Source organism: Xyrauchen texanus, chromosome 31 (assembly GCF_025860055.1).
Source record: "Xyrauchen texanus isolate HMW12.3.18 chromosome 31, RBS_HiC_50CHRs, whole genome shotgun sequence".
Classification (NCBI taxonomy): domain Eukaryota; kingdom Metazoa; phylum Chordata; class Actinopteri; order Cypriniformes; family Catostomidae; genus Xyrauchen; species Xyrauchen texanus.
The window spans coordinates 740,896-765,821 of NC_068306.1; the positions used below are offsets into that span (position 1 = coordinate 740,896).

The following is a 24,926-nucleotide window of genomic DNA, read 5'->3' on the forward strand; positions in this document are numbered from 1 at the left end:
CCTCTGCTGTGGTTTCTCCTCTCATCTTAATCTGGTTCCTGCAGTCCAGCAGCTTCACTGAACACATCTTCACTGGTGCCTGCAATATCTGCAGTTCATCATCATCTTCATCAGTCTGTTGTTCTTCTGATGTGTTTTCTTCTTTTATCTCTTCCTGCTTCACTTCAATCTTCACTGGTGTCTGCAGCATCTGCTGTTCTCCAGCATGAATCACATCCACCTGCTCTCTCATGATGAACATCTGAACACAAAAACATCATCATTATAATGGACTGACATTCATCAAACTCTAAAACATTATTATATGATTATACACAAGAACAGATCTGTTAAACTTCTACTAGTAACAGGTCTACTAGAAAAAGTTAACATGCTTTAATGTTCAAAAATAAAATTCTCATACTGTACGTTTCTTTCTCCACTCTTAATCCTGTCTCTTTAAAGCCCCCCTTTCCGAAAAGCCTAGTCTGCTCTGATTGGTCAGCTGGCCTATTCTGTTGTGATTGGTCAACCATGTAGAATGTGTGTCGGAAAAGTAAAGGCCCTTACCATAACCGAGTTTCAGTTCCGAAGTCTTACTGAGCAGCTGTAAACACTATTGTAACTATGGCAACAGTGCCGTCGGTTTTTGCTGCACCATTTTGAGTCCGATAATGAAAGTTTGGAAGAACAAGCTGATCGAACCGAACCACCTTCACAAGCACGACTCCAGCAGGACGTTTCACAGAGGTAAGTTTTACTTTTGTTGATTTCTTACAAGTACACTGTCGATATTGCGAACCTGACAAAGATTCAAGTAAAACTAATAGCAAAACTTTTTCAACACAATAACATTAGCTATCAGGTTAGCAGAGGCCTACAGCTGTGCACTGGGTGTACACCGTTGCTACAACACAAAACTCTGCATTTGAACTCTCGTTATCAGATAAATCCATAAATAATCAAGCATACTTACAGGATAAGATCCTGAAGAGCCAGATTTTTCCAACAAATTGGGAACTGCACCATCTTTCAGGGGTAACCTGGACTCAAGATGACACAGAATATGGCTGCTGCGTTGCGAGCTCTGACACAACACTGCAGTTTATTTTTTGTTTTTTTGTTTTGGATGTTGTCTGCCTTATTGTTTTCGACAGACAAATGCTTTTGGACATTGGTTCTGCAATTACACACCGAAAACCAGACTTCAAATTCCTCAATGCCGACCAACTGTTTACAAACACAGCAGAGGAGCCCTTTGTCTGGGCAGTCCGGCCGTGGAAACGGAGAAGGAAAAGGGGAAAAAGAGCCGGCTTCTAATCAGAGTAAGACGTCACGCAAATCGACCCCCGCTACCCAGTATTCTACTTGCAAACGTTCAATCTCTGGACAGCAAGCTCTGCGAGACGAGAGCGTGGATCTTTCCAACGAGAGACGAGGGACTGCTGCGTTATTTGCCTTACAGAAACTTGGATGTCTGCTGAGATTCCAGACTCAGCCATCGAACCTGCGGGGTTCTCCGTGTACTGAGAGGACAGAGCGAAAGACCTCTCAGGTAAAAGCAGAGGTGGTGGTGGTGTATGTTTTATGATCAACAAATCATGGTATGAACGTACATTTTTTCAAGTCTTTCTGCTCTCCTGATCTGGAATTTCTCATGCTTCTGTGTCGACCATTCTTGCTACCAAGGGAATTCACAGTGGTCATTATCACAGCTGTGTACATCCCCCCACAAGCCGACACAGACCGGGCACTCAAGGAACTGTATGGTAGTACAAGTGAGCAGAGAACCGCACACCCTGAGGCCACGTTCATTGTGACCGGGGACTTTAACAAAGGCAATTTTAAAACAATGCACCAAAATACCACCAACACAGCTTCAACACACGACCTGGTTTTAGATCACTGCTATTCTCCTTTCCGGGATGGCTACAAATCCCTCACCCACCCACCATTTGGCAAATCAGACCACTCTTTTGATCTGCTTCTGCCCGCTTACAGGCCGAAACTGAAACAGGAAGCACCCACCCTCAGAATGATCCAGTGCTGGTCGGACCAATCAGACTCTATGTTACAAGACTGTTTTGATCACGCGGACTGGGAGATGTTCCGGTCCGCCTCTGATGACGACATTGAGGTTTACGTTAAGTGCGTAGAGGACGTTGTTCTGACCAAAACAATACGGATCTACCCCAACCAAAAACCATGGGTTAACAGCGATGTTCGCGCGGCACTTAGTGCACGGACCTCCGCTTTTAATTCCGAGAACGCGGAGGAGCATAAACAAGCCAGTAATGCCCTCCGCAACTGTATCAGTGCAGCCAAACGCCAGTACAGGCACAAAATTGAAGGACAGTTCAACACCACTGACTCTAGAATATGTGGCAGGGAATTAACATCATCACAGACTACAAAGTGAATAAAAACTCCGCCGTGAACACTGCTGCCTCTCTCCCGGATGAGCTTAATACATTTTATGCTCGTTTTGAGGACTATAACACCACACTTGCGGAGAGAGTATTCGCGGCTGACGCTACAGAGGATGGTTCACTCTCCGTCTCTGTTGCGGATGTAACCCGATCCTTCCGACGGGTGAACATCCGTATAGTGTTGTGTAATTATGTGTACATTTGATATGTAAATTGTGTTGTGTAAATCTGATGTTTATTGTAATGGTATATGTCTCGTCACTCATGACTGCTATTTTGCTCGGAACTGCACACAAGACTTTCACACACTGATGCACTTGTGTATATGGACGTGTGACAATGAAGTGATTTGATTTGGTAACCGACTTAAAAATCCAGCATTGGTTGTGGTTGAACTGATGAGGAATAGTGCTAAATTTATAATAAATAAATTTTAACCCAACTAAAATCGAAGAGAGGTTTTGCTTTTTTCTTCACTGCAACAGCGTCTACTCGACATGGCGACAACACCAAACTCATCGTTGCCTCATCATTGGCTATAACTACATTTGTTTGAGGGCGGGCCAAAGTAGGCCGTAGGCGGGAATTATGCAAATGTATTACATAGTGAGGTAGATACTTTACAGAAGAAATGGCTGGACTACAAACAGCCCGTTTCTTGTAGTTGTTGAGCAGTGTTGTCTGTATGAGAGAATAACTCCCTTTTGTAAATTTACATGCACAAAGAGCTATATTACAAACTAAAGGAAATGTAAAATCCCCCGGGTATGGTCAAAAATTCTGTTTTTTTCTTATTGTGGATATATGAGTTAATTAGACACAATTTTACAGGTAATAATCTTTAACACAAGTATGTTTAAATGACAGTTTCGGGTTATTGTTACAGTGAGATTGCTCCTCACTGTTAGGAAAGAATGATGCTGTTATTAAAACACATTAAAGAGCAAAAACCTCTGACATTTCCAGCGGACTTTATTTAATAATAGGATCAAGCGGGCAGATTAAATTCATATCAAAATGAAAATGTATATCTGCCAACACGAGAATCTTAATTTAAAGTGCTTGAGTTTAGCCACAGACAGACAGAAAGTGTAAATAATCTACTGGTTCTCAACTGTTTTGTTGTTTTTCTCACCGTAACAAAACAAACTACATCAGACGATAATGAGATTCTTTTAAAGTCATTAAAACACCAAAGAGATAAAAACAACATGCACAGAAAAATCTAAATCTGTCAATGTAAAACACACAAAACACGTACCGATTTTAGCGCTCAAACGGTGTTGTGGATCTCAGGTCTTCTTCTTGTGTTTTCTGCAACTTCTGGTGAATTTCCGCCTCCTGCTGGACTGGAGTGTTGATGCGTCGAAATAGTTGAAAAGCGGACAGAGGCCGTGTCCCAAATGGCGCACTTCATGCGGACTTTCGGTCTCGTGGACTTAAATTGCGCGTGCTCGCTGAGTCTACGAGTCCGTAGGCCGTCCCATTTAGCATTTTAACGCTCTGAAGTGTGCTCAGCAGCGCCCCCTTTGTACCCTTGAAGCGGTCTTCCGCAAAGCCCGCATAGATCCAGGCTTCACGCACTTCAAGTACCCAGGAGTCCTTGCGAAAGGCCAATCAGACAACTGGTGTGAAGAGCGCTTTCGCTCACGGACACAGACAATTGATAACATGGCTGAGAAGAAAATATTTAAGTGCAAGTATCATTATGGTTTTTATGACTGTGTACATTTTACCAGTTGTTACCTACAGTTTATACAAACATTATGGTCATCGACCAGTGGTTGATGTCTCAAACATAGTAATAGCGCGCTGAATAATAGGCTGATCGCATAACGATTCATTATATAGAACCGAATGGCAGGGCTTTACTGAGTCATATGTAAGTGAAGTATGGATATTTAATCCTGTAAATTAAAAACGACATAAAAAAAAACAAGGTACACATAAAAAATATAAAATATATGTATATAAAGAAAAAAGAAAATTAAACAGTAAATCAAATAATAATGACTTAATGCATTAACGTCTTTTGACAAGTTATGTTTATCTACAAAGTCAATAACATTTACTTGCTTACCTTTTCCTCCGTGCATAACATCAGCATTTGTATGCATGAAAAATAATCTTGTCTTCTACGACGTCGGAGCGCATAAATGTGATTTCTCTGCATGGCAAGCCATCTCGCAAACACAATAGTAAAAACCAACAACAATAGGCAGCATATTTCCCCGAACCGAACCTGCAGCTCCTGTCCAACAATAACCACGCTTCACGATCGAGTCTGTCCCAAAAATACTTCTCAATGCGCCCTTATGGACTTGCGCGAGGGGCCCTATAAGTCTGCACTACATGACGTCACCGAAGTGTGGACTCTGAGGAAGTCCACAAGTCCGGAGTGTGCCATTTGGGACAGGGCCTGAGAGAGGAGTTGAACATCCCGAAGGAAACTAACTCTTAAAGGGGCAGGACTAACATTTCCAATACCTTTATTTTTAATAGCAAAATAAACTTATAGCAGTTATTTAATAATAAAACAAAGATGTTATCTCAATAAAAAAGTCAACAAGTGATTAAATAAACAACTAAATATGGATTTTTTATTTAACATGGCCACTTTGCAATGCTCTCTTAATTTCTCATGGTGGCACAATTACACACCTCAATCCGGGTGATGAACCTCAGTTGCCTCCACTTCTGATATAATCAGCCACCGGCGCCAGAACCAGTTTTGAAGTGGGAAGCTTATGTGGTACAAGCGGAATAATTGACTCCAGCCCGTTAAATTGTGGCCGTGGCATGGAGAAGGCAGAGATGTAACATGGCATGGAGTTGGCTCTGGTGTGGCTGGGACAGGGTGCGGAGCAGACTCAGGCATGGAAGACTCCAGCAATTCCCTCCACCAGCGTGTTGGTAGTCCGATTCGGTGCATGGTCTTTAGGATTGTGTCATCAAAACCGGTGTGGACGCAATGGTGGAGAAGAAATAGGAGAACTCTCAAATTGTTAAATCCGCCTGGCTTAGTTGGACGAAGTACGCCGCTAGATCCATTTGCGGTCAGTTGTTCTTTGACAAAGCAGGCGAGGAATGAGGAGCTAAATGCAGTTTTTAATGAAAACAAAAGATGAAACAGGTAACGCAGAATATAAAGAAAAAAACAAAAACACAGGGACCTAAGAGCTAAGAGCTAAGAGCTAAGAGCTAAGAGCTAAGAGCTAAGAGCTAAGAGCTAAGAGCTAAGAGCTAAGAGCTGCATGCATACAACAACTGACAACCGGTGAGCAAACAAACAGGGTTTTAAATACACAAAGACTAATGACAAATTAAACACAGGTGAGGACAATAGGAGACAGCTGGCAGTGATGAGGGCAGGGAATTATGGGAAGTGTAGTCCATGGGGAAAAGATGACAGGGGAGAAATACAGGGCAGACAACAGTGAATCATGACACTTACAATATAGAACTGGATTGCTGATGATGTCAAAACAGTGAAGCCACTGTGCCGTTTATATTGCAATACCCAAACATTCATTTAATAGGAAATCACCTAATTTCAGCAAGAAAACATTGCTCGTTTAATCATATAATCTGAAATCTGCATACACATCCCTTCAACTCAAACGTCCTACACATGTAATTATATATTTAAAGTCTGGAATTTTTCCTGTTTCTTGAAAGCCAGAGAGACCCTTACAAAAAATATAGTTCTGGCAAACAAGACACAAACTTGCCACAAAATTTCCACTCATTATTTCCATATGCAAATGAGCATGTGATTCACCGCAAATGTTTGCCAGAAGCTTGCAGCTCTTCACCGGTAGTGAACCTTTAGCAACAACGGACAATTTGCCACAAGATTGCCAAAAAGCTCATTTGCATGTGAAAATAAGTAGTGAATTTGTGTCAAGTTTGCAATGAACTCCCAATTTTTGCAAGGGGAGTCATCCACAGTACCTTTAAAAACTTAATAGGCAAAGAGACCTGCTGAATATAAACGAGTTCACTGAAACTGAGGTAAACCATTTTTGGTGTGGGGGGGTCACGGTTATTGATGTCACAAATATAATGGTCCTCTATGGTTCGTTAACATATCAAAGGCACTGAATGCAATTTTCCGAATAAAGGCTTGGAACGTGATAAAGGCCCAACATTTTATACTTCTTGGTTTGAAAATATAGATGTTTTTTAAAGTTCACTCAGTCAAAAAAACTGAAAACAAATGTTGGGAAAGTTTAGTCTCACCAAGTGCTCTATATAGACATGTACAAAAAAATTGACTAAGTAGTCACAGTTAGTGGTCGATCGATATGGATTTTTCAATGGTTGATGCTGATAAACTGGAGAGCAGGTTGGCCAATGGCCGATATATATGCTGAAATACATAATACAATTTAACAACAGCATGTACAAAACATTAATCTTTTTTAAACATTTTAATTCAAATGTTAACATTATATACAAATCAAACAAAAATAAAGGATAGTGATAATGTTATGAATTAGGAAATGACATAACACACAAACAAAAGAAAAAAAGGATACGGGCTGTCATATGCACACAGAAAATAGATTTCAGTAAAAAAGATAAAAGATTGTTACGGAGTGGAAATTACACAGAAATAACATTCTTAACAAAGTCCAGAAAGGGTTGCCAGTACACAAAATGTCATAAGTAAAACAAAAACAATGGAAAGGTAACACTTCTGTTTATCAGCCAAGTTCACACGGATAAACCAATGCCGATAAATAACACCCATAAAACTATATCAAGAAAAACATCAAAAAGATTGATTTTTGTTTAATACTAAATCCCAGTTAATGTGATTGCAGAACTTAAGTTAGCACAAAAATTGGCAAATTTGACTTGCACAGACATTCACATATATTTTATCCACGATCTATCACCGTATGCAGGCGAGTCTGTTGTGTGACCACTGTAGGGGATTACAGCTTGGGCCCGTAGACCAGGAGTCGAGGTGTCAAATTAGTTGAGTTTTACTGAAGAGAGTTGTTTGCAAAATCAAATGGAAGAAGTCAGCAGTACAAAAGCCTCGAAGACAGGAGAATCACAAACTGAACTCAATAGTATGTCTCCGAGGACCAGTTGTCCACCTCTCGACAGCGATTCTCACTTAACTGAATTCCTGAAACAGAAATACTTTTGGAATAACACACACACACAGTTTTTCCTATTCAAGGACTTATACTACAAAGCTTCTGTGGAGACTGGTCTTATCTTATTGGAATTTAAAACATAAAGATATCTGTACTTTCTCTCAGGAAAGCTGAAGTTGTATTCTTGTTAACTTGGCAGAAAAATTCATAATCAATGTAGACCCAAGAGAAGCCTATTAGCCAGAAGACACACTGTCTCCTAAAGCATGAAGACAGATATGGAATGGTCTCAAACTGCTTGTACGAGCATGACACCACAAAGAACATATATTAAGATACTTTGAATAATAAATCATTAGTTCAAAACTGTGATTAAAATACTGATTAGACGCACTACAATAATTAAATCAAAGGATATAATATCCAGGCATCCACCCCTTCACCACTGAGTACACGTGCCTACTGCTACATCACCATAGATCTATTGTGATAACGCTAAAGATGCATTGTAGGCAGGGGTTCTGCACCTTTTTCAGCCTCTGCAGTTACAGGTCTGGAGCTTCAGTTAATGTTCACATCAACCATACGAATGGGGAATTTTTTTTATTTCAGTGATTTGGACCGTGGCATGATAGTTGGTGCCAGATGGGCCGGTTTGAGTATTTCTGTAACTGTTGATCTCCTGGGACTTTCACACACAACAGTCTCTTGAATTTACTAAGAATGGTGCCAAAAACAAAAATAAATCCAGTGAACGGCAGTTCTGCGAACGGAAAAGTCTTGTTGACTCAAGCTGAAAGGCTACGGTAACTCAGATAACCCCTCCGTACAATTGTAGTGATCATTTCAGATTGCACATCACGTCAAAACTTGAGGGTGGAACTCGACATGGTCTTGTGCTGTTGTAGCCCATCCACCTCAAGGTGGACGCGCTGTGAATACTTTCCAGATGCACTGTATTCACACACACACACACACACACACACACACACACACACACACACACACACACACACAACCGATCAGCCACAATATTAAAACCACCAGCCTAATATCGGGTAGTGCTCACTCTATGCTGCAAAAACAACACCAACCCGCATCTCGGAGTAGCATTCTGAGATGATATTCTTCTCACCACAATTGTACAGAGTGGTTATCTGAGTTACTGAAGACTGAAGCCATTCTCTGTTGACCTCTCTCTTCAACACGGCATTTCCATCCACAGAACTGTCGCTCACGGGACGTTTTTTTCTAGAGTAAATTTTAGAGACTGTTGTGAATGAAAATCCCAGGAGATCAGCGGAAATACTCAAACATGCCCATCTGGCACCAACAATCATGCCATGCTCCAAATCAATGAGATCACATTTGCTGCTACGATCCTCTTGCTGATTTGCTTAGCCCTTATTATTGTGGTTTTTGGCAGACACGGTCATTATATTAGTTTAGAATAGAACAAATTCCCCTTGTAAAGGTAAAAAATCCCAATGGAAATCAAATTTAGCTGTTTAATGAAAAAGATGATTTATGACCCTGGTTCTATCTGAACTATACAGAAGTTCAGAAAAGTGACTTGGTCTTGGAAAATGTCTCCAAGCGTCGTACAGATGAAGGTACATTTGCACCAGGTTGCTAATAACTGCACATCAATGCATTTATGTTGACTTATTTTGACTCATTAAACAACAAACAAAATTAACAATCGGCCTCAAGGTAGGTGGAGCTCCAGGTCACACCTACCAATGACGTGTACCAATGGCAGAAAGGTGGTTTTTAGCAGCCGATAAATCTTTTCCTAAAAGTTAACCCGTGTGAACTGTTATGAACCACAACAACGAATGCAAAAACTAATTTTTGGTCAAGTCAAGTCAAGTCAATTTTATTTGTATAGCGCCTTTCACAACACACATCGTTTCAAAGCAGCTTCACAGAACATCAGCATTAACAGACGACAAAAACTGCAACGTCCATACAGTCGATTAATCATCATTGTGTAATTTAGACAAAATTTGATTTTTAATAGTTTAAGAATAATTAAATGATAATTGTATTAACTCTTTCCCCGCCAAACATGGAATTTTCCGGGTTTTATGAAAAAAGCTTCCCTGCCAAACACGGAATTTTCCGGGTATCCGTGTTTTAGGTGGAATACGGTAAGGAAAGACCCGCACGCATGTTTTGAAAGAGTACGCAACTCTTTGATCAAAGAAACAGACTGCGATCGTCTTAAACGTGAAGTGGAGTATTGAGAATGTAGCTCAGAAATGTAGATAAAAATGCCTTTTTCTCAGCTTTTTGTCCGAAATGTTTTTTTTTTGACAAAACCTACCTCTGTTCAAATGGCAATAAAAATAACAAATGAAGATAAAATAAAATAGTTTTTTTTTTGCCTAAAAGCAGAGGCTCAGATCTTTATTTTGATATATAGCATCTTCATATATTCATGGAAGAAAATATTCTGCGGGCCATTAAAATTTAGCGAAAATCGTCAAAACCCTGGCGGTGGCTGGCAACTTTTTTCAAAAACGCTGGCGGGGAAAGAGTTAATAACCCCAGTGAGCAAGCTGTAGGCGACTGTGGCAAGGAACACAAAACTCCATAAGATGTAGATTAATGGAGAAAAATAACCTTGGGAGAAACCAGACTCACTGTGGGGGCCAGTTCCCCTCTGGCTAACATTATGAATGTAATGTAAATATGAATTATGTATAAGTAAAATTATGTTTTAAAATGATTAAACTAAGTGTTAAGGTGTCAGTGATTAAAAATCGATTGTGTTTGAACTGTAAGATTAATGACCACAGGCTTTGAAGTCCATCTAGATTAATTTCAGATTTTGTTCTAAATGTGGGGGCACTAGTTACTGGATATGATGTCACACCTGTTAATTTTTTTATTTCGTAGTTAGTATATTGAGGCCTTAATTGGGGAATTCCCTCCACATTTTCAGATATGAATTTCAGGCCCTGAGTGGCAAAGTTTCTCTCCAGTATGAGTTTTCTCATGTCTTTTCAGGTGTTCTGACCGAGTGAAACTCTTTTCACAGTGTGAGCACTTGTATGGTTTCTCTCCAGTATGAATTCTCTCCAGTATGAATTCTCTCGTGTGTTTTCAGGTTTACTGACTGAGTGAAACTCTTTCCACAGTGTGAGCACTTGTATGGTTTCTCTCCATTATGAATTCGCTTGTGTGTTTTCAGGTTTACTGAATGAGAGAAACTCTTTCCACAGTGTGAGCACTTGTATGGTTTCTCTCCAGTATGAATTCGCTTGTGTGTTTTCAGGTTTACTGACTGAGTGAAACTCTTTCCACAGTGAGAGCACTTGTATGGTTTCTCTCCAGTATGAATTCGCTTGTGTGTTTTCAGGATTACTGACTGAGTGAAACTCTTTCCACAGTGTGAGCACTTGTATGGTTTCTCTCCAGTATGAGTTCTCTCGTGTCTTTTCAGGTTTACTGAATGAGTGAAACTCTTTTCACAGTGTGAGCACTTGTATGGTTTCTCTCCGGTATGAAATCTCTCATGTGATTTCAGGTGATATAACTGAGTGAAACTCTTTCCACAGTGTGAGCACTTGTAAGGTTTTTCTCCAGTATGAATTCTCTCATGTGTTTTCAGGTGATATAACTGAGTGAAACTCTTTCCACAGTGTGAGCACTTGTATGGTTTCTCTCCAGTATGAATTCTCTCGTGTGTTTTCAGGTGTTCTGACTGAGTGAAACTCTTTTCACAGTGTGAGCACTTGTATGGTTTCTCTCCAGTATGAATTATTTCGTGCCGTTTCAAGTCGCTGGCTGTAATAAAGGTCTTCCCACATTCAAAGCACATATGAGCCGCCACACCGGTATGTATTTTCTGGTGATGTTTCAAATAGAAGTGATGTTTAAAACTCTTTCCACAAAATGAACACTTGTAAGGCTTCTCATTTCTGTGAGTTTTCAGATGATTTCTTAAATACTGTGCCATAACAAATGTTTTACCACACTTATCACATTCAAATGGCTTTTCTTCAGTGTGACAAAAGAGATGACTCTTGAGATTGGTTGCACATGCAAAACTTTTTCCACACTGATGGCACGTGTAAGGTTTCTCTCCAGTATGAATCGTCATGTGATTACTAAGATTGCTTTTACATGGGAAACACTTTCCACACTGAGAGCAGGTTAAAGATTTCTTGGTTGTTCTTCGAGGCCTTTTGGGTGAGAAATTGTCTTCCGTCTTTGAGCCGCTTAAATATTTTTCTCCCGTTATGAAATCATGTTGCTGTTCCTCCTCCACTTCCTTCAGCTCTACAATAAACACATTAAGTTGGCAAAAATCAAATAAATAGGGACATATTTAAATACATTTTTTTAACCCTTTAATTGTAGAACAAGACAAATGTCCAGTATATATTTGTGATGTTTGTTGTGCAAAAGGATTATATTTATACAGGTTTCCTTCAGGTTTATAAAGCTAAATTTAAGACTTTTTTAAAACCAAATACAGAATATTTAGGAAAAACTTGAAGACAACACAATATGCCAATTTGTTCTTTAAATGTAAATGTCTAGAGAGCACACGAAGAGTCATATTTTTAGCAACACTTCAAAGTTTAAAAATGCAACTTTCAATAGATCTCAATGACTTTTTAATTTGTATTAAAAAAGTATATTAAGGCTTGAATACCTCTGCTCCCAACCACCAAAATGTGGAAATAACTTTTACCTTCTGATCAGACACATTTTATCAGCTATATTCCTCTACTACAGTGTTTCCCAAACTGAGGTATGTGAGGTGACAATGGGGGTACAAACATAAAGTTCTGAGATTTACCGTTCTTTTAATTTCATTTTTCTAAAATAACATTCAAACCCAGTTCAAGTATTTCTCAGTGGAAAACATTATTTTGTGTGTCCTCCAGTGTAGAAACATCAGAATGGTTGTCATTAAGGTCAGATAAATATGCAATGAAATAACCGTATCTTCTATGGTAAAAAAAAATGCATCTACTCAGATGTCGTGCATCACACAAGTATAAACCTTTCTAACAAAGTGAAATTATTCCTGTGAAACACTGTTGATATTCAAACTCAACTGCCAAAACAAACACCCCCTCCCTTCAGTGGTCCTTTGGAAGCCCCCCCAATTCATGCACGCGAGAAGGTTTTACGCTCACCAGCTCCAGACACTCATGTCTACTGCTACTAAATCTAACATCACAACAACAGCATATATGGGTTCAGTGAAACAAAGCAAAATTTATGTTATCCACCTATCGAAAAAAAGAGCAACTTCTGCATCTGTCTTCAAGCCTTTTACTCTCTGAGGTCTCTCCACTGCTGAAAAGCCTCGCCGATGTTAACGCGGCTCCTAGCCATCGCCTTATCATAATCCTTCTTTTTTAGTTTATATTCATCTGACCTTTTTCTCTTGGTCTGTCTCTCAGCCACTTGTCCTTGGAGTTTAGAAAGTTTGCATCAGCCAGATCTGTTATCGCTACACCCCCCCATCCTGTGCACATGCAAGAACCACCCCCTGTTGCTGATTGGCTGTTTTTACAAAACTATCCCTTTTAACCTGTTAATGAGATCATCCAATGGTAGTCCTGTGATCAAACACAAAGAAATGCCCAATTTATACAATCAAAACTGCATTTCATGATAATAATCACATAGACTGAATGTTACCCTCAGTCACCATTCACCTTTTTTCTAAACAATTAAAGTAAATGGTCATCCATCTCAAAAACATACCTGAAGGTATAAAATCATCATCATCACTCTGTTGTTCCTCTGCTGTGGTTTCTCCTCTCATCTTCATCAGGTTCCTGCAGTCCAGCAGCTTTACTGAACACATCTTCACTGGTGTCTGCAGCACCTGCTGTTCATCATCATCATAATCATCATCATCACTCTGTTGTTCCTCTGCTGTGGTTTCTCCTCTCATCTTCATCAGGTTCCTGCAGTCCAGCAGCTTCACTGAACACATCTTCACTGGTGCCTGCAATATCTGCAGTTCATCATCATCTTCATCAGTCTGTTGTTCCTCTGTTGTGTTTTCTTCTTTTATCTCTTCCTGTTTCACCTCAATCTTCACTGGTGTCTGCAGCATCTGCTGTTCTCCAGCATGAATCACATCCACCTGCTCTCTCATGATGAACATCTGAACACAAAACTATCATCATTATAATGGACTGACATTCATCAAACTCTAAAACATTATTATATGATTATACACAAGAACAGGTCTGTTAAACTTCTACTAGTAACAGGTCTACTAGAAAAAGTTAACATGCTTTAATGTTCAAAAATAAAATTCTCATACTGTATGTTTCTTTCCCCACTCTTAATCCTGTCTCTTTAAAGTCCCCCTTTCCAAAAAGCCCAGTCTGCTCTGATTGGTCAGCTGGCCTATTCTGTTGTGATTGGTCAACCATGTAGAGTGTGTGTCGGAAAAGTTACGCCCCTTACCATAACAGAATTTCAGTTCCCAAGTCTTACTGAGCAGCTGTAAACACTATTGTAACTATGGCAACAGTGCCGTTGGTTTTTGCTGCACCATTTTGATTCCGATAATGAAAGTTTGGAAGAACAAGCTGATCGAACAGAACCACCTTCACAAGCACGACTTGAGCAGGACGTTTCACAGTGGTAAGTTTTACTTTTGTAGATTTCTTACAAGTACAAAGTCGATATTGTGACCTGACAAAGATTCAAGTAAAACTAATAGCAAAACTATTTCAACACAATAACATTAGCTATCAGGTTAGCAGAGGCCTACAGCTGTGCACTGGGTGTACACCATTGCTACAACACAAAACTCTGCATTTGAACTCTCGGTAGCAGATAAATCCACAAATAATCAGGCATACTTACAGGTTGTGATCCTGAAGAGCCAGATTTTCCCAATTAAGTGGGAACTTTACCTTCTTTCAGGGGTAACCTGGACTCAAGATGGCACCTAGTATGGCTGCTGCGTTGCGAGCTCTGACACAACACCGCAGTTTATTTTTTGTTTTGTTCACATTTTTTTGTTTTTTTGTCTTGGATGTTGTCTGCCTTATTGTTTTCGACAGACAAATGCTTTTGGACATTGGTTCTGCAATTACACACCGAAAACCGGACTTCAAATTCCTCAATGCCGACCCGCTGTTTACAAACACAGCAGAGGAGCCCTTTGTCTGGGCAGTTCGGCCGTGGAAACGGAGAAGGAAAAGGGGAAAAGAGCCGGCTTCTAATCAGAGTAAGACGTTGCGCAAATCGACCCCCGCTACCCAGTATTCTACTTGCAAACGTTCAATCTCTGGACAGCAAGCTCTGCGAGACGAGAGCGCGGATCTTTCCAACGAGAGACGAGGGACTGCTGCGTTATCTGCCTTACAGAAACTTGGATGTCTGCTGAGATTCCAGACTCAGCCATCGAACCCTCTGGGTTCTCCATGTACTGAGAGGACAGAGCAAAAGACCTCTCAGGTAAAAGCAGAGGTGGTGGTGGTGTATGCTTTATGATCAACAAATCATGGTATGAACGTACATTTTTTCAAGTCTTTCTGCTCTCCTGGTCTGGAATATCTCATGCTTCTGTAATGACCATTCTTGCTACCAAGGGAATTCACAGCGGTCATTATCACAGCTGTGTACATCCCCCCACAAGCCGACACAGACCGGGCACTCAAGGAACTGTATGGTAGTATAAGTGAGCAGAGAACCGCACACCCTGAGGCCACGTTCATTGTGACCGGGGACTTTAACAAAGGCAATTTTAAAACAATGCACCAAAATACCACCAACACAGCTTCAACACACGAGGGGACCGGGTTTTAGATCACTGCTATTCTCCTTTCCGGGATGGCTACAAATCCCTCACCCACCCACCATTTGGCAAATCAGACCACTCTTTTGATCTGCTTCTGCCCGCTTACAGGCCGAAACTGAAACAGGAAGCACCCACCCTCAGAATGCTCCAGTGCTGGTCGGACCAATCAGACTCTATGTTACAAGACTGTTTTGATCACGCGGACTGGGAGATGTTCCGGTCCGCCTCTGATGACGACATTGAGGTTTACGTTAAGTGCGTAGAGGACGTTGTTCTGACCAAAACAATAAGGAACTACCCCAACCAAAAACCATGGGTTAACAGCGATGTTCACGCGGCACTTAGTGCACGGACCTCCGCTTTTAATTCCGGGAACGCGGAGGAGTTTAAACAAGCCAGTAATGCCCTCCGCATCTCTATCAGTGCAGCCAAACGCCAGTACAGGCACAAAATTGAAGGACAGTTCAACACCACTGACTCTAGAATATGTGGCAGGGAATTAACATCATCACAGACTACAAAGGGAATAAAAACTCCGCCGTGAACACTGCTGCCTCTCTCCCGGATGAGCTTAATACATATTATGCTCGTTTTGAGGACAATAACACCACACTTGCGAACAGAGTATTCGCGGCTGACGCTACAGAGGATGGTTCACTCTCCGTCTCTATTGCGGATGTAACCCGATCCTTCCGACGGGTGAACATCCGTATAGTGTTGTGTAATTATGTGTACATTTGATATGTAAATTGTGTTGTGTAAATCTGATGTTTATTGTAATGGTATATGTCTCATCACTCATGACTGCTATGTTGCTCGGAACTGCACACAAGACTTTCACACACTGATGCACTTGTGTATATGGACGTGTGACAATAAAGTGATTTGATTTTGATTTGGTAACCGACTTAAAAATCCAGCATTGTTTGTGGTTGAACTGATGAGAAATAGTGCTAAATTTATAATAAATAAATTAACCCACCTAAAATCGAAGAGAGGTTTTGCAGTGAAGAAAACAGCGTCTACTCGACATGGCGACAACACCCAACTCATCGTTGCCTCATCATTGGCTATAACTACATTTGTTTGAGGGCGGGCCAAAGTAGGCCGTAGGCGGGAATTATGCAGATGTGTTACATAGTGAGGTAGATACTTTACAAAAGAAATGGCTGGATTATAAACAGCCCGTTTCTTGTAGTTGTTGAGCAGTGTTGTCTGTATGAGAGAATAACTCCCTTTTGTAACTTTACAGACCTTTTACATGCACAAAGCGCTATATTACACACTAAAGGAAAGATAAAATCCCCCAGGTATGTTCAAAAATTCTGTTTTTTTCTTGTTGTGAATATATGAGTTAATTAGACACAATTTTACAGGTATTTTTAACACAAGTATGTTTAAATGACAGTTTCGGGTTATTGTTACAGTGAGATTGCTCCTCACTGTTAGGAAAGAATGATGCTGTTATTAAAACACATTAAAGAGCAAAAACCTCTGACATTTCCAGCGGACTTTATTTAATAATAGGATCAAACGGGCAGATTAAATTCATATCAAAATGAAAATGTATATCTGCCAACACGAGAATCTTAATTTAAAGTGCTTGAGTTTAGCCACAGACAGACAGAAAGTGTAAATAATCTACTGGTTCTCAACTGTTTTGTTGTTTTTCTCACCGTAACAAAACAAACTATATCAGACGATAATGAGCTTCTTTTAAAGTCATTAAAACACCAAAGAGATAAAAACAACATGCACAGAAAAATCTAAATCTGTCAATGTAAAACACACAAAACACGTACCGATTTTAGCGCTCAAACGGTGTCGTGGATCTCAGGTCTTCTTCTTCTTCTTGTGTTTTCTGCAACTTTTTGTGAATTTCCGCCTCCTGCTGGACTGGAGTGTTGATGCGTCGAAATAGTTCAAAATCGACTGAGAGAAGAGTTGAACATCCCGAAGGAAACTCTTAAAGGGGCAGGAGTAACATTTCCAATACCTTTATTTTTACAGCAAAATAGACTTACAGCAGTTATTTAATAATAAAACAAAGATGATGATCTCAATAAAAAAATAAGTCAACAAGTGATTAAATCTACAACTAAATATTTTATCCCCAACTTGACATGCCCAATTCCTAATGCTCTTTAATTCCTCATGGTGGCACAATTAGGCCCACAATTGTATCATTTTTGGTTTTAAAAGATAGATGTATTTTTTAAGTTCAAACTGTACAAGACAAACACTGTGTCTGCATTGCTAGTAATTTGCCTGTTTCAGTCATCTTTTGTTTTTTGTGCTGTCTCACAGATAAGATTATATATATAAATATATAATTTGAATTTCTTTTCATCATTGATGTATGTGTAAGCTGCTGGACCAGTCAACATTCCTGGCAGTGTGCTCAAGAGGATGTGCTGACCAGCTGGTGGATTTTCTTACTGACGTCTTCAACATGTCCCTGAGTAGCGCCGTCATTCCAATGTGCTTCAAGGCCACCACCATCATCCCCGTGCCAAAGAAGTTTTTAGTGACCTGCTTCAACGACTACTGTGCCATTACACTCACACCCACCATCATGAAGTGCTTTGAGAGACTCATCATGAGGTACATCAAGATATACAAGTAACCATCTTTCAATTTACCGTCAGGCAATTGTCTTAACATATGAAGACATAAAAACATTTATAAATGTAAAAATAATAATTATGATGATGATAATAATCACTGAAATATAAATCATGGTTCGAGATGAATGTGTTTTTGTATTATTTCACAATGAACTGCTCTGTGGAAATAAAGAGAACTGAACTCAAAGCACCTCCTGAGATTAAATGTCTGAGGTTATTTGCAGCACTCATAGATGATACTGTTCTTGCAAAAAAATTTAAAATAAAAATCAGAAGACAGAATGAAAGAGTGAGAACCTTTTACATGCACATGTTCCACGAAACAGCATACCTCCGTATCAGCATGTCATACATGCGCATGGACGCCTTTCTGTTATCGGTCCTTAATAATATAATAGTGTTTCTTTAAGCACATGCCTGTATGTCTACAGGCAAATTATTTTTAATTTTATAATAATAATAATAAGTCTAATAATAATAATAATTTAATAGATTAATAGGAAAACGAGCCAAATATCGTCTTGACATCGTCAAAGGCATCAGCTATTGGCGATCACTCTGACCATCGTCAATCCCGAGATCATCATCTGTCGGTGCAGTCCTAATGTACATTTCTCTCTATCAATTAACAAAATGTTCAGACGGCCTCCTTGCTGGTTTTTCCAACACATTCAGAATTATTACCGATTTTGCCGGTGTCACTGTGGCTCGCTTCATGCGTGCGCTTGTACAATTGATATTTTAAAGGCTCATTATCATCAAGATTTCTCTGTAATGTAGAACAGTGTTAGCATATTTACTTATAATATCCTTTCTCAGCCCTGGAACTCAAAACCATTTTCTGATGGCCCCCAAAATATATATTAAAGTAATTAAATTAATATCATAAACGTGCAACAACTAGTCCGCTCATATTAACATTTGACATATTAGAAAAAATAGATTGTGTGTCAAAAACAAGATTATAATATACACATACATACAGTTTTTAGTCTATCGGCCATTGAAAAATCCATATCGATCGACCACTAAATGTGACTACTTTACATGTCTATAAAGAGCACTTGCTGGGAAGGAACTTTTCATAAAGGGCAGTGTTATGGTTTCTCTCCAGTATGAATTCTCTCATGTTTTTTCAGGCTGTATAACACACTGAAACGCTTTCCACAGTTTGAGCACTTGTAAGGTTTCTCTCCAGTATGAGTTCTCTCATGTTTTTTCAGGATTTCTGACCGAGTGAAACTCTTTTCACAGTATGAGCACTTGTATGGTTTCTCTCCTGTATGAATTAGTTGGTGCTGATTGAAGTTGCTGGCTGTAGTAAAGGTCTTTCCACATTCAAAGCACATATGAGCCGCCACACCGGTGTGTATTTTCTGGTGCTCTTTAAAATAGAACAGTTGTGCAAAACTCTTTCCACAAAATGAACACTTGTAAGGCTTCTCATTTGTGTGAGTATTCAAATGTTGTTTTAGGTACTGTGCTAGAACAAATGTTTTACCACACTTATCACATTCAAATGACTTTTCTCCAGTGTGATGGCGAAGATGATTCTTGAAATAGTTAACATATGCAAAACATTTCCCACACTGATGGCACGTGTAAGGTTTCTCTCCCGTATGAACTCTCATGTGTATATTAAGATTGCCTTTATGTATGAAACTCTTTCCACATTGAGAGCAGGTGAAAGATTTCTTGTATACTCTTCTTTGAGGATTTTTTGGAGAGAAATAAATTTCTGTCTTTGAGCCACTCCAAGATTTTTCTCCAGTTATGAAATCATGCTGTTCCTCCTCCACTTCATACAGCTCTTCATGTTCTTCTCTCACTTCCATCAGCTCTACAATAAACACAATATATTGACAAAAATCAATACAAGTGGGACAAATATAAATCATCTAATTGAGCCCTAATGGACAACAAACATCCAGTATTTATGCATTTAGTATTTATTTTGCTGTGCAAATGGTATATAAAGCTCTGAAAAAAATAAGAGTCCATTGTTTCTCTGGATTTACCATTTATAGTTATGTGTATGATTAAAATGAAAAATGTTTGTTCTCTACTTTATATAGTTCTCCTCAAAAAATCCTCCACGTGCAGCAATGACAGCTTTGCAGTTCCTTGGGATTATAGCTGTCAGTTTGTCCAGATACTCAGGTGACATTTCACCCCACACTTCCTTTCTTCTAACAAAAGTGGAGCCAGTTCTGTAGCATATGACTTAAGAAAATTCAGCGGCAAAACCATCTGGCCCCGGAGACTTGCCGGTTGGTAAGACCTTAATTACCTCATCAAGCTCCTCCAAGGCTATCTCAGAATCAAGAAAATGTTTTGCTCTGTAGTTAGTTTAGGGAGATCTAATGGTTCCACAAAGTGACTAATCTCTCCATCAGTAGATTAAGACATAGAACTATAAAGATCAAGATAGAATTCTTTAAAAGCATTATTAATATCAATGGCCGAGGTAGATATTTTACCACCAGCAGATTTCACTGAGGGAATGGTAGAAAAAGACTCTCTCTGCTTTATATATCTAGCCAAAAGCTTCCCTGCTTTGTCCCCTGACTCAAAGTATGACTGTCTTCCCCTGAATAACCAAAACTCCACCTTCTGCGACAAAGTAGTATTACATCTATATTTCAATCGGGTCAATTCTCTGAGGCCATCAGATGACATTCTGTGCGTTAGTTCTGTCTCGACACTTTTAATATTCCCTTCCAACTCCAAAAGTTTTTGTGCTTTGGATTTTTTGATGAATGAGGCATACCGTAAGATCCAATGCCTAAGAACAGCCTTAAGTGCCTCCCAAGCCACAGAGGATACTGAGGACAAGTTGGTCTCCATATAAACATTGATTTTGGACTTTAACATTTGTTGGAATTCAGGATTTTGCAAAAGAGATACATTAAAGCATCAACCATATGATTTATTTTTTTCTGCAAGTGGCAGCACCTTTAAACTCACCAGGGCATGATCTGATACCAAGATGTTTCCAATTGAACAATCAACAACAGATGAAATGACAGACTTAGATATCAAAAATAAATCTAATCTAGAATATATCTTTTGGACTGATGAAATAAATGTATAGTCCCTACCAGATGGGTTCAAAAGTCTCCAAATATCTGTAAGACCAAGATTGTTTACACATCCTGTGTAGCGTCAATGTTGCTCTAGGGGGTTTACACACTTTTGCTTCACTACGATCGAGGACTGAATCCATCAAAAGATTAAAGTCTCCTCAATATTATATCATGAGGGGTGTCAGCGGCATGCAACATCCCTTCAAGATCTATAAAAAAGCCCTAATCATCAATGTTAGGTGCGTAAATATTATCCAAAATCAACCTTTGCTGATAAAACAATAATGACTCTTCCTAATTTATTTTTAATCTGTTTGAGACATTAGGAAGCCGATGGAGTGCGTACTCCAGGTAGGGAATGAGGTTTTGCCCCAAGTGAAGCAGTTCAAGTACCTCGGGGTCTTGTTCACGAGTGAGGGGACAATGGAGCGGGAGGTTGGCCGGAGAATCGGGGCAGCGGGGGCGGTATTGCACTCGCTCTATCGCACCGTTGTCACAAAAAGAGAGCTGAGCCGAAAGGCAAAGCTCTCGATCTACCGGTCAATTTTTGTTCCTACCCTCACCTATGGTCATGAAGGTTGGGTCATGACCGAAAGAACTAGGTCGCGAGTACAAGCGGCCGAAATGGGCTTCCTCAGAAGGGTGGCGGGCTTCTCCCTTAGAGATAGGGTGAGGAGCTCAGTCATCCGTGAGGAGCTCGGAGTAGAGCTGCTGCTCCTTTGCGTCGAAAGGAGTCAGTTGAGGTGGTTTGGGCATCTGGTAAGGATGCCCCCTTGCCGCCTCCCTAGGGAGGTGTTTCAGGCATGTCCAGCTGGGAGGAGGCCTCGAGGAAGACCCAGGACTAGGTGGAGAGATTACATCTCCACACTGGCCTGGGAACGCCTCGGGGTCCCCCAGTCAGAGCTGGTTAATGAGGCTCGGGATAGGGAAGTTTGGGGCCCCCTGCTGGAGCAGCTGCCCCTGCGACCCGACTTCGGATAAGCGGTTGAAGATGGATGGATGGATGTTTGAGACATTTCAACTGTAGATGTTTACTAGAGAGAGCACTAAAGAAAACATGTCCATGCCATATCTTCCCAAATTTTTCAGCTTCCTGCAGGGACAGATGCATTTTTTTTGAAGATACACTATATCATATTTCTTACGTTTATAATAAGAAATAACCTTCCTTCTTTTTATGGGATGCCCCAACCCATTCACTTTCCACATGGAGAGAGACAATCCACTCATATTAACATTTTACATTTTGACATATTAGAAAAAATATACTGTGCCAAAATTAAGATTATAAAGACCACATTCCCCATTAGTGCAACAAACAACCCCCGAACTTCCCCCGGGAAAAAACAAACAAAAAAACCTTAAAAAACATGCACATTAACCCTGCGTATGACAGTACCTACCAGTGTCCATTACTCTAAACTCTACGAGAGTCCCCGTGACAACTTTGCAGTCGCATTGCTCAAGTCCGGTGTTTCTGTACAAACATTTGTAAGACTCAATTACACTACAGAAGATAATCTATAAAACAAACTCCAGCCCATAAGCAGAATAAACACCAAAAATATTTGTAGATCATCCACTTAGTTGTCTCAAAGGTGTGTTCCTCCACAAAACCTACTCCAGCCGCTAAAAAATCAACAGGATGTTCAGTTCTTCAGGCAGTCAAACTCACTCCAATGACCTGCAAGAAATTTTGCACAAAAAAACTCTAGTCAACAGGAGGCATAAGCACCCAACACAAGCAGATTAGTCCACAAGCTGTCCAAAATAAATTATTCTACACAAAACAAACTCTAGCCACTAAGCGGAACCAGCACAAAAGGAAACGAAAAAGGTGCCCAGTTTCCTCGGACAGTCAAGTATGTTCAGTGAGATGGGTCCACTAGGCGGCAACATGAAAATCACCAAATGGCTTACTCACTCCAATATCTTTATGTAGGATAATGCTTGCTGTGGGCATGTAAATCCTCTATGGCCATCCTTAGTATCTATTCTCATCTTGGCCCGGAAACATCAGTGCAAAAGCATTCCTAGAATCGATCATGTTTCTCTTGTTAAATTTCCAAAGACTGGGAACAAGAAAATGTTGTGGTTCTTACAAGAAAGCTTTCCTTTACTCCTAGCCTCGCGTAACACAAGATCTTTATTGGATGACCTCTGAAATTTGGCCAGAATTGTTGTCAGGACCCTGTGATTTCGCTCTATTCCCAGCTTATGGTCTGTTACAGTGCATTCGGAAAGTATTCTCAACACTTCAACTTTTTCCACATTTAGTTATGTTACAGACTTATTCCAAAATGGATTATTAAATTAAATTCATTATTTTCCTCAAAATTCTAAAAACAATACCCAATAATGACAACGTGAAAGAAGTTTGTTTGAAATCTTTACAAATTTATATAAAATAAATGACATGTACTTAAGTATTCACAGCCTTTGCTCAATACTTTGTTGAAGCACCTTTGGCACAAATTAGAGCCTCAAGTCTTTTTGAGTATGATGCTACAAGGTTGGCACACCTATTTTTGGGCAGTTTCTCCCATTCTTCTTTGCAAGACCTCTCAAGCTCCATCAGGTTGGATGGGGAGCGTCAGTGCACAGCCATTGTCAGATCTCTCCAGAGATGTTCAATTGGGTTCAAGTCTGGGCTCTGGCTGGGCCACTCAAGGACATTCACAGAGTTGTCCCGTAACCAGTCCTTTAATAATAATAATAATAATTCCTTACATTTATATAGCGCTTTTCTAGGCACTCAAAGTGCTTTACATAGTACAGGGGGAATCTCCTCAACCACCACCAGTGTGCAGCATCCACTTGGATGATGTGACGGCAGCCATAGTGCACCAGAACGCCCACCACACACTAGCTATTGGCGGAGAGGAGATGGTAGAGTGATGTAGCCAATTCAGGGATGGAGATTATTAGGAGGCCATGATATATAGGGGCCAATGGGGGGGAATTTTGGATAGGACACCGGGGTTACACCCCTACTCTTTACGAGAAGTGCCCTGGGATTTTTAATGACCACAGAGAGTCAGGACCTCGGTTTAAAGTCTCATCCGAAAGACGGTGCTTTTTTTACAGTATAGTGTCCCTGTCACTATACTGGGGCATTAGGACCCACACAGACCACAGGGTGAGCACCCCCTGCTGGCCTCCCGAATATCACTTCCAGCAGCAACCTTGGTTTTCCCCATCCAGGTACTGGCCAGGCTCAACCCTGCTTAGCTATAGTGGGCAACCAGGCAAGAGCTACAGGGTGATATGGCTCCCGATAACTTTGTTATCTTGGCTGGGTGCTTAGTGTTGTTGTCCTGTTGGAAGATGAAACTTCACCCCAGTCTGAGGTCCAGAGCACTCTGGCTCAGTGGTTAAGGCTCAGGATTACTGACCAGAAGGTCAGGGGTTCAAGCCCCAGCACCACCAAGATGCCACTGTTGGGCCGTTGAGCAAGGCACTTAACTCCAGGTTTCTCCGGGGGGAATGTCCCTGTAATAAGTGCACTGTAAGTCGCTTTGGATAAAAGCGTCTGCCAAATGCATAAATGTAAATGTAAATGTATCCCAGTTCCTGCCACTGAAAAACATCCCCACAGCATGATGCTGCCACCATTATGCTTCACTGTAGGGATGGTATTGGCCAAGTGATGAGCGGTGCCTGGTTTCATCCAGACATGACACTTGCCATTTAGGCCAAAGAGTTCAATCTTTGTTTCATCAGACCAGAGAATTTAGTTTCCCATGGTCTAAGAGTCCTTCAGGTGCCTTTTGGCAAACTCCAGACGGGCTGTCATGTGCCTTTTACTGAGGAGTGGCTTCCGTCTAGTCACTCTACCATAATTGCCTGATTGGTGGAGTGCTGAAGAGATGTTTTTTCTTCTGGACTCCTTG

At 40.4% G+C, this 24,926-nt stretch overlaps 2 protein-coding genes and 1 pseudogene across 17 annotated transcripts in view; all 3 read right to left on the reverse strand.

Moving 5' to 3' along the window:
• Nucleotides 1-24,926, reverse strand: part of LOC127624957 (zinc finger protein 501-like) — a 256,003-nt gene that overhangs the window by 61,500 nt on the left and 169,577 nt on the right. The window contains exon 1 of one of the 16 annotated variants that reach the window (XM_052099920.1): nt 3,670-3,704. The exons of 12 other annotated variants lie outside the window; for them this stretch is intronic. The gene's annotated coding sequence lies outside the window, so the exon portion shown is untranslated. Of the gene's footprint in view, nt 1-3,669; nt 3,712-17,122; nt 17,145-24,926 lie in introns of those variants that run through there. 3 more of the 16 variants (XM_052099934.1, XM_052099931.1, XM_052099926.1) reach the window with 3 other exon arrangements.
• LOC127624973 (zinc finger protein ZFP2-like) lies at nt 9,165-17,169 on the reverse strand (annotated as a pseudogene).
• LOC127625035 (zinc finger protein 678-like) lies at nt 17,336-22,669 on the reverse strand. The gene is made up of 2 exons (XM_052100088.1): nt 22,437-22,669; nt 17,336-19,787 (listed from the first exon to the last, which is right to left on the reverse strand). The coding sequence occupies exons 1-2, from the start codon at nt 22,444-22,446 to the stop codon at nt 19,045-19,047; spliced, it is 753 nt and encodes a 250-aa protein (XP_051956048.1). The 5' UTR covers nt 22,447-22,669; the 3' UTR covers nt 17,336-19,044.